The 10,635-nt window shown below is 40.1% G+C and overlaps 1 protein-coding gene across 7 annotated transcripts; it reads right to left on the bottom strand.

Annotated features, from left to right (window-relative positions):
• Positions 1 to 204: 204 nt before the first annotated feature.
• On the bottom strand, positions 205 to 9,749 carry LOC135532665 (sialoadhesin-like). 7 transcript variants are annotated; one of them, XM_064960130.1, is made up of 16 exons: positions 7,926 to 9,749; positions 7,578 to 7,639; positions 6,680 to 6,757; positions 6,097 to 6,441; positions 5,715 to 5,933; positions 5,255 to 5,587; positions 4,923 to 5,144; positions 4,353 to 4,694; positions 4,037 to 4,264; positions 3,565 to 3,897; positions 3,224 to 3,454; positions 2,599 to 2,862; positions 1,788 to 1,884; positions 1,658 to 1,697; positions 1,416 to 1,496; positions 205 to 1,321 (listed from the first exon to the last, which is right to left on the bottom strand). In XM_064960130.1, the coding sequence occupies exons 3-16, from the start codon at positions 6,732 to 6,734 to the stop codon at positions 1,277 to 1,279; spliced, it is 2,835 nt and encodes a 944-aa protein (XP_064816202.1). In that variant the 5' UTR covers positions 6,735 to 6,757; positions 7,578 to 7,639; positions 7,926 to 9,749; the 3' UTR covers positions 205 to 1,276. The 7 variants fall into 7 exon arrangements, with proteins under 7 accessions (XP_064816202.1, XP_064816206.1, XP_064816203.1 ...); XM_064960134.1 differs by having other exon boundaries at positions 6,680 to 6,750; XM_064960131.1 differs by having other exon boundaries at positions 7,578 to 7,621.
• Positions 9,750 to 10,635: the final 886 nt, after the last annotated feature.

Here is a 10,635-nt window from a genome sequence, read left to right as displayed (position 1 = left end):
TTTGAGCTTATTTACAACATGATGCTTATACTGTATTCAATGTGTCTAAAATATGTCATTATTAATTATTTGATAATGAAACAAGCAATATCATGACACTGAACAATATAGTATTACATAATATAAAATAGAGAATGACCAGTAATGACTGACAGCAATACAAAGTAAAACATATTTTCTTCATATTTTAACACATCAGGAACAACTCCAGAGATACAAATATTTAAAAGCTCTTGTCAATATTATTCCTTTTTGTGTCACTAAGACAAGACATAACTTTATATGTTATAAAAATCTGGAATTGGCAAAATCCCATAAAAAAGATAAGCAATACAATCTACAGATAGTAAACAGATAAGTTGACATGTTGAACCTGTAAATGAACCCACAAATGCTGATGCTCCAGATACTCAACTCGTCTAAAGAAGTCCAGTTTCATTGCTTCTTTAATCAGCGAGCACAACAGTTTTCAGCTGTGCTAACATAATTACAACATGGTTTTCTAATGATTAATTTACCTTTTAAAATGATAAACTTGGATAACACAATGTGCCATTGGAACACAGGAGTGATGGTTGCTGACAATGGGCCTCTGTCTGCCTTTGTAGATATTCCATAAAACAACTGCCATTTCCAGCTACAATAGTAATTTACAACATTAACAATGTCTACACTGCATTTCTGATCAATTAGATGCTATTTTAATGGACTTTTTTTTTTGCTTTTCTTTCAAAAACAAGGACATTTTAAGCGACCCCAAACTTTTGAATGGTAGTGCACATACTGTATTTATCATTAGGAGAACAATCTAAATTCCAGCACTTACTCAAAAGTTAAAGCTCATTGTCTCAAACCTTCTAGATTAAAAAGCAACATGATAGTAAGAGAATAACATTGTGAGGCCGAGCTTTGGTTTGATGCTGTTGCTCTTCAGTCCAGGTTCTGTGGTGGTTCTCTTCAGTCCAGGTTCTGTGGTGGTTCTCTTCTGCCCAGGTTCTGTGGTGGTTCTCTTCAGTCCAGAATCTTTGGTGGTTCTCTTCAGTCCAGGTTCTGTGGTGGTTCTCTTCAGTCCAGGTTCTGTGGTGGTTCTCTTCAGTCCAGGTTCTGTGGTGGTTCTCTTCAGTCCAGAATATTTGGTGGTTCTCTTCTGCCCAGGTTCTGTGGAGATTCTATTCAGTACAGAATCTTTGGTGGTTCTCTTCAGTCCAGGTTCTGTGGTGGTTCTCTTTTGTCCAGGTTCTGTGGTGGTTCTCTTAAGATCTCATAATCGGAGGGCTCAGCATGTATCTGAGGGCTGTGTCACTGCGAAGTCCCTCACATTCTGAAAGGAGACACATTGAATGAGCACTTTACAAACCCCTCCCTCTAACACTTGTATGTACACGGACACACAGACTGCATTATAAGAGACTTACTGCCAGGGTGTCATACTCTGGTGACCTGGTCTTCATGTTCAGAGATGTGTACATGTCACTGTTAGGGTCAGGATGGACACTCTGGGGGGTGGGGGGAAGAGGGGGAGAGAGAGAGAGAGGGAGAGACAGAGAGAGAAACACAAATACTCTCAATACTGTATAGAGCACAAATCCATCCATCCACGTACTGTCTATGTCTGTGGCATTGGGATTGAAATAGCTTTGGTTGTTGACAATATTACCTGTGTGTCTGCTGTGTCATCACTTCCTCCTGTGTGTCTCCTGTAATGAGGGACAGAGTGAGTTCTGCTCTCTACTGACCTCTAGAAGTTGATATGTTACTAATAGAGTTCATGTAAATGGCTGGCTCACCTCTTCATATAGCAGTAGATGGTGAGGAGCAGAGCTCCAACAGTCAGGGCAGCCCCCACCCCCACCACAGGAACCCAGAGAAACAATGCTGTAGTATCTTGAGATTTTAAATGCAAGGTGGAGATATGACATAGAAGAAACCAGGGAAGAAGAAAATAAAACAATTATTTAAATACAGGCCAACTAATACTATGTCATATGGTATGATAAGTGTGTAAAATTACTAATTCTATGTCATATGGTATGATAAGTGTGTAATATTACTAATTCTATGTCATATGGTATGATAAGTGTGTAAAATTACTAATTCTATGTCATATGGTATGATAAGTGTGTAATATTACTAATTCTATGTCATATGGTATGATAAGTGTGTAATATTACTAATTCTATGTCATATGGTATGATAAGTGTGTAAAATTACTAATTCTATGTCATATGGTATGATAAGTGTGTAATATTACTAATTCTATGTCATATGGTATGATAAGTGTGTAATATTACTAATTCTATGTCATATGGTATGATAAGTGTGTAAAATTACTAATACTATGTCATATGGTATGATAAGTGTGTAATATTACTAATTCTATGTCATATGGTATGATAAGTGTGTAAAATTACTAATTCTATGTCATATGGTATGATAAGTGTGTAATATTACTAATTCTATGTCATATGGTATGATAAGTGTGTAATATTACTAATTCTATGTCATATGGTATGATAAGTGTGTTACATTACTAATGATTATTTATTGTTGTTGACCTGTGTGATTATCAATGAATAGAGGAAGATGAGGTGAACTTACACTGAACGTCCACAGACACAGAAGAAGAGTTGAGTCGTCCATATTTATTCTCAGCTTCACAGTAATATTCTCCTCTGTCCTCAGAGCTGATGTTAGTGATGCTGTAACTCTGTCCTGATGCTTTTGGTGAGGCTACGTTCATCTTGTACCAGGTGTATTTGTCCACAGGTGGGTTGGCATCACTGCTGCAGGTCAGAGTCACTGAACTGCCCTCCACTATTTCACCAGAGGGACTGACTGACACTGAGGTGTTCTTTGGAGCATCTAGTAAAGGAGAATATGTCAGAGGGTCAGGACTGTAGTATACTACCTCAAATGACGTCATGTCAAAAATAAATCATATCTAAAGTCAGAGGACTATCTAAAACTATCACTTACTAAAACTATCACTTACACAAAACATGAACAATAATACATAGAGACACTTTAGGACTTTAGTCTACTAAACTATTCTTCAAGTGTCTGAGGTACTGAACACTCTAACTATAGACATGCATACATCTATGACATTGTCTGTCATTTCTATGTAATGATGAATATGTACAGATAAAGCAGTAATACTCTTCTCATTGATATAACGTTTTTGATGCTTTCTAAGTAGAATAGTAGTTTAATTCATACTCACACACTGCAGGAGAGTGGAGGTCCTCATGGTGTTCTACAGCACAGGAGTAACTGTCCACAGAATGACCCAACACTACTAGGGTATTACTAGAGTATTGTTGGGAAGTGGGCTCATCTACACGTTGTCCGTTCTTGTACCAGATGTAGGTGGGGTTGTCAGTCAGAGTACAGGTGGTGATACAGGTCAGTGTCTTCTGTCCCTCTGCAGCAGGAGTCACCTTCACCTGCAGACCTGAAACAATATGTATAAAACCACATACACCTCTGTGTTAACAGGATGGTTAATTTCTTTCTCCTGTAATTCAATATGATTTACAGTTGTATCATACAGTGTAGTATTACCTGTGACAGACAGAGTTGTTCCTGGGAAACTATGACCCCATTCAATGTTGTCTGTTTTAAAAGTGAAGCGATACTCAGCTGAGTCGTCCTCTCTCAGATCTGTGATTCTCAGGGTGAAGGGACCTCTGTGTGTTCCAGTGTACTCTGCACGACCTGCATACCCTGGGTCTGTGGTTAGGTCTTCAGGGGTCGACTTATCACTTCTAAACCAGAATGATGATGTGGTGGAATAATAACCAACATAAGTACAGGATATGTCCACTGTTGACCCCTTCAAGACACAGATTCTCCTCTTGGTGTAAGTCACTCTGTTGCATCTCTGACCCTGAACACCTGAAACACAGTGACATAACAAGAGGTCAACTGGATTATATTCTCAGTTCTATCTAGAAATGCTAAAAGTTCTCAAGTTCTCAAAGTAAAACCAACACACACAGAGGTTAAGCAGTATTGTTAATAAAGAAACACTCACACACTGCAGGAGAGAGGAGATCCTCATGACCTTTTACAGCACAGGAGTAACTATCGTCATAGTTACTGGAGACTGGGCCTTTGTACTGGGAGGAGGTGCTCTCATCTAGATGTTGTCCGTTCTTGTACCAGATATAGATGGTGTTGGGGTTACTCAGAGTACAGGTGGTGCTACAGGTCAGTGTCTTTGACTCTGAACTCCATTTAGGAGTCACCTCCACCTGAGAACCTGAATTAAAGGAGAGCAAAAAAGAGTATATGGTTCAGTAAATTATTAACATTATGACCCTTCAAAACGTTATAATGTGGTATGTTACCTGTGACAGTCAGAGTTGTTCCAGGGAAGCTGTACCCCCATCTTGCCTCATCAGTTGTAAATCTGAACTTGTACTCAGTTGAGTCACTCTCTCTCAGGTCTGTGATTCTCAGGGTGGAGTCCTTCTCTGTTTGTCGATGGTATTCCACACGATCTGCATACTCTGGGTTCAGGCTGAGGTCTTTAGTGACACCAGACTCCCATTTGTTGAACCAGGACACTTCTGTGATGTTATGCCAACTGGGATGTGTGTAAAAGCATGATATGTCCACTGTTGACCCTTTCAAAGCACAGATACTCTGATGGGTGTAAGTCACATTCATACAGCTCTCACCCACAACACCTGAAACAAAATGTAACTGATCAATTCCTGAAACCATAATGAGACTCAATGTTATAGATGTATTGGACAGGTTCATTTTGAATAATAAACAATATATATATTGACATAAATCTATAAAACTGTTTATCATTCCAATATATCGAGTTAGGAATATTGACAGAGAAAGTAAAACCATTCTTATGTGTTCCAAATGATACCACATAAAATACTAGTTTCATTCATACTCACACACTGCAGGAGAGTGGAGATTCTCGTGGCCTTTAACAGCACAGGAGTAACTGTCTTCATAGTCATTGGAGACTGAGTCTTTGTACTGGGGGGAAGTGCTCTCATCTAGATGCTGTCCGTTCTTGTACCAGATGTAGGTGGGGTTGTCAGTCAGAGTACAGGTGGTGATACAGGTCAGTGTCTTCTGTCCCTCTGCAGCAGGAGTCACCTTCACCTGCAGACCTGAAACAATATGTATAAAACCACATACACCTCTGTGTTAACAGGATGGTTAATATATTTATCCTGTAATTCAATATGATTTACAGTTGTATCATACAGTGTAGTATTACCTGTGACAGACAGAGTTGTTCCTGGGAAACTATGACCCCATTCAACGTTGTGTGTTTTAAAAGTGAAGCGATACTCAGCTGAGTCGTCCTCTCTCAGATCTGTGATTCTCAGGGTGAAGGGACCTCTGTGTGTTCCAGTGTACTCCACACGACCTGCATACCCTGGGTCTCTGGTTAGGTCTTCAGGGGTCGACTTATCACTTCTAAACCAGATTGATGATGTGGTGTAATAATAACCACCATAAGTACAGGATATGTCCACTGTTGACCCCTTTAAGACACAGATTCTCCTCTTGGTGTAAGTCACTCTGTTGCAGCTCTGACCCTGAACACCTGAAACACAGTGACATAACAAGAGGTCAACTAGATTGTGTTCTCAGTTCTTTCTAGAAATGCTCAAAGCTCTCAAGTTCTCATAGTGAAACCAACACACAGTATAATGTATTAAATGAACACTCACACACTGCAGGAGAGAGGAGATCCTCATGACCTTTTACAGCACAGGAATAACTGTCATCATAGTCATTGGAGACTGGGCCTTTGTACTGGGGGGAGGTGCTCTCATCTAGATTTTGTCCGTTCTTGTACCAGATGTAGGTGGGGTTGTCAGTCAGAGTACAGGTGGTGATACAGGTCAGTGTCTTATCCTGCTGTCCACCAGTCACCTTCACCTGAAGACCTGGAGAAAAAACAATATCACTGTAAATCCCTTTATCACTGACTTATCACTCTAATAAAAAGATGGAAGAAATCCTATGTTATACAGACATAAACACAAACCAAGACATTTATCCTGAACTAAATGGAATTCAACAGTTGAACTATATTGAATGTAACTGTACCTGTGACAGACAGAGAGACTCCAGGACTTCCAGAATATTTCCCTCCTTCCTGATCTGTTAGTAATCTGAATTTGTACATAGCTGAGTCTCTCTCTCTCAGGTCTGTGATTCTCAGGGTACAGTCTTTCTTCTTATCTCCATGATACTCCAGACGACCTGCATACTCTGGGTCCTGACCTAGATCTTCAGGTTCTACACCAGTCCCCCATTTAGTGAACCAGAAGGTTGTTGTGACTTTACCTCTGGGATATGTATAAGAGCAGGTCAGATCCACTGATGACCCCTTCAAGGTACAGATACTCTGAGTGGTGTAAGTCACACTCCAGCCATCCTGACCCAGTACCACTGAAACACAGTTAGACATCACAATGGTATCAGAATTAGAACAATGTATTCTGGCTCACACTTTGTTTAGGGTTTGTCCACACTTTGTTGCCATATTGGAAACCACAGATAATCATCACTCAGTGTGGTGTGAAACATAACTATTTAAAGTGAAGTGGAGATGCCTAACAGAACACAAGCAAATGTAATACAAATGTCTGTAGATTGACCAACATATAAGTTATGAATGAGACCATACCTGTCACAGACCAGAGAAAGACCACCAACACACTTCCTGCTGTTCTCAAGGCCATTGTTGCATCTCCCACCCTGCAGTCTTAGAAACATAAACAACAACTCACTCTATAGCTGGTGAATAACTCCACCTGATACATTGAAGTATAAACTGTAAATGGGGTACAGGGCCTCATTACTGAAAATGAACCAGGCTCATATTGTGTTGTGTTGTATTGTGCCAAATGGTTGTCTATGTGAATAATGTCTGTCTGTAAGTCTATTGCACTATGTCTGTAATGTGTGTGATGTGTTGCATGTCTGTCTACGTCTGTCTACTTAAACTGACATGATGCAACAAATAAATTCCTAATATATACAGTAGTCATCATCATCATTGTAAACAACAACAACAACAACAATCACCTATTGAACAGGTCTGTATTACTGTAAACACATATTTCTACATTGATTGTTCTGAAGCTGTTTTATTCTCAGAACTCCAAATATAGGAGGATAAATGTTCAATCCTCTATGGTCCGTCAAGCTGTACAGCAGCCTAAAGACTGACCACCAGGTTCAATGACAGCACCTATCCTCAAGCTGTGAGGCTAAACAGCCAGTGACTAAAGACTGACCACCAGGTTCAATGACAGCACCTATCCTCAAGCTGTGAGGCTAAACAGCCAGTGACTAAAGACTGACCACCAGGTTCAATGACAGCACCTATCCTCAAGCTGTGAGGCTAAACAGCCAGTGACTTTCACTCTCACTCTCACCCTCACTCTCTTTCTCTCTCTGTCTCTCACACACACACACACACACACACACACACAAATGATACATTACCCTCATGTATTTGACTTATGAATAAAAACAAATAACCCAAAAACATATTTCAAGATATTGTCAAGTGTACTTACAGAGTGAAGTGAAGAGGAGAGGTCTTGTACAGTGAGTCAACTGTCTGGTAGTGAGTGAAAACCTGAAGTGTTGAAACATTATAAAAGCAGTCAGAACACAAGTAGTGGATGCAGAACTGTCCTTCCTGTTTATTAAAGACATTAACATCCACGACAACCAGACCAACACGCCAGAAAAGGGCTGTTACTGTAATAGAACAGAAATTGTGTAAAAGACATGTCTGGGCATATATTTATTTTATTAAACAAATGTGTCAATTTTCACTGTGGTCTTTTATACTACATACAGAACCATGTAAACAATGTGTTGACTAAACTATTTATAACGTTAACATTTTAATAACCTACCTTGCCCTTCTGAGTTCTGTATATACAGGTCAAAGTTCCATGATGTTATTCAATTAGAACCCATTCCATTTACACACCCATGACCATCACTCCTCATCGGCTGCATCAAAGTGGTACTGAAGGTTCAGTGATCTAGACTAGAGCACCTATGGGTGGTCCTGGGAAGCAAACCCATAACGTTGCAGGTGCCATGTTCTACCAACTGAGCTACAGAGGAACATGTTCTGTAAAGTCTAATGTGTATATACAGATTTCTGATATGACTCAGGAGGTCTGTCAGAGGACAGACAGGAAAGGAGAACAGGGAAGTGATACTGAGTGTGTGCATTTAAACCAACAAAACCACAACCCACCGTCACTGTCTCATGTTTATACTACTCCTAAACACAACCCACCATCACTGTGTCTCATGTTAATACTACTCCTAAACACAGCCCACCATCACTGTGTCTCATGTTAATACTACTCCTAAACACAACCCACCATCACTGTGTCTCATGTTAATACTACTCCTAAACACAACCCACCATCACTGTGTCTCATGTTAATACTACTCCTAAACACAACCCACCATCACTGTGTCTCATGTTAATACTACTCCTAAACACAACCCACCATCACTGTGTCTCATGTTAATACTACTCCTAAACACAACCCACCATCACTGTGTCTCATGTTAATACTACTCCTAAACACAACCCACCATCACTGTGTCTCATGTTAATACTACTCCTAAACACAACCCACCATCACTGTGTCTCATGTTAATACTACTCCTAAACACAACCCACCATCACTGTGTCTCATGTTAATACTACTCCTAAACACAACCCACCATCACTGTGTCTCATGTTAATACTACTCCTAAAGCTCTTACGAAGCATCCACCTAATCACTGTTACTTTCAGTCTTAATTTAGGTCATTTTCAAACAAGTCTCCACAACAATCTATTGCTTTCAGAGTCCTTAAAATACCATGCTAAAGTATTATATGTGTAACCACATGTACAATACTGTATCAGATTAAATACGCAGAAATACATCTACAGAGTATACTGTAAATAACAGAAAAACAAAACATACATTATAATAGCATCGCCATGCGCACAACAGGATACAGAAGTTCATGGAAACAAACAAATGATAAAATAAACATATTTTAAGATATCATCAAGCATACTTACAGAGTGAAGGGGAGATGTGTTGCAAGTTAACTTACTGGAAGTCTATATAAATAGACACTGAGTGTGAGGTTTGAAGTCTGGTTGACACAACATTGAAGCAGTCAGGGACAATAGAGTTGAATAGAGGGCGTACTTGCTTCAAAGCCCATTTTAGCATGACTAAAGCCATTGAATACACCATTTCAGTTGGTATACCGACTGTTATTAAACTTATGGAAGTTGAAGATATTAACTACTTTAATACGGAAATAGCCCTCAATGATGCTGCTCATTCTGCTCCAGAAGACATCATGACAAAGATGTCAAGATGTACCTTCTATCCAACTCTATGTCAGGGACCAAGAAGCTTATGCAGAGAAGGCTTCCTTCAGCAGTCACTCAGACAGTGTTCGAGAACATCAAAACTGATGTATTATGGGTAAATTGTGACTGACTGAATGATCTATAAATAATATTGAGTAGTTATTTATCATGCAAGGTGATTTGTAGATCTCGACTTGCCTATAAAGTCAGCTACTATGTCGAACACTCCCACATTTACAAAAATCCCATTCAAGTCACGGGACTGATATTAACATTCTCTCATCATGTTCAAATCATCTAGAAGTGACTTTGTTGACCTTCACAACGCATTTTTTAAAACTTTTGATTGATTTCGAAATGTGCGAGAAATGCCTCTTATCAGTCACATGACGAATGGGATTTGTGCCACGAATGCTAAAACGTTAGCAGGTGGAAACAGTGTCAGGGGAAACTAAACCAAAGCAGGGACTGATGTCACCATGTTCATAGACTGCTAAAAGGGAAGGGCAACCAATGTGTCATTTTGTAACTCGGGTGAACCTTCATTATATTATAACAATATATTAGCAAGAGAATAGAGTGTAAGGACTAGTTTTGGTTTGGGGCCATAGCTCTTTAGTCCAGGTTCTGTGGTGGTTCTCTTCCCTTCAGGTTCTGTGGTGGTTCTCTTCCCTCCAGGTTCTGTGGTGGTTCTCTTCAGTGCAGGTTCTGTGGTGGTTCTCTTCCCTCCAGGTTCTGTGGTGGTTCTCTTCAGTGCAGGTTATGTGGTGGTTCTCTTCTCTCCAGGTTCTGTGGTGGTTCTCTTCCCTTCAGGTTCTGTGGTGGTTCTCTTCTCTCCAGGTTCTGTGGTGGTTCTCTTCCCTTCAGGTTCTGTGGTGGTTCTCTTCCCTCCAGGTTCTGTGGTGGTTCTCTTCCCTCCAGGTTCAGTGGTGGTTCTCTTCCCTCCAGGTTCTGTGGTGGTTCTACCAGTCCAGGTTCTGTGGTGGTTCTCTCCCCTGGATGGTCTGATATACGGAGTGCTGAGAGTCTCTCTGAAGAGATGTGAACGTGTCACTGTGGGGGATTTTCACACTCAGAGAGACAGCGACAAAGGAAACACAGTATGAGCACTTTACACACTGCTCTATAGCATTCTCTCTCACTTTGTAACGGCTTTCTTCTGTTGAAGGAGGAGCGGACCAAAATGCAGCGTGATGGTTACTCATGTTTATTGAATGAAAGTA

The sequence above is a fragment of the Oncorhynchus masou genome, unplaced genomic scaffold, assembly GCF_036934945.1.
Source record: "Oncorhynchus masou masou isolate Uvic2021 unplaced genomic scaffold, UVic_Omas_1.1 unplaced_scaffold_1977, whole genome shotgun sequence".
Classification (NCBI taxonomy): domain Eukaryota; kingdom Metazoa; phylum Chordata; class Actinopteri; order Salmoniformes; family Salmonidae; genus Oncorhynchus; species Oncorhynchus masou.
This window is presented reverse-complemented; position numbering and strand designations above follow the sequence as displayed.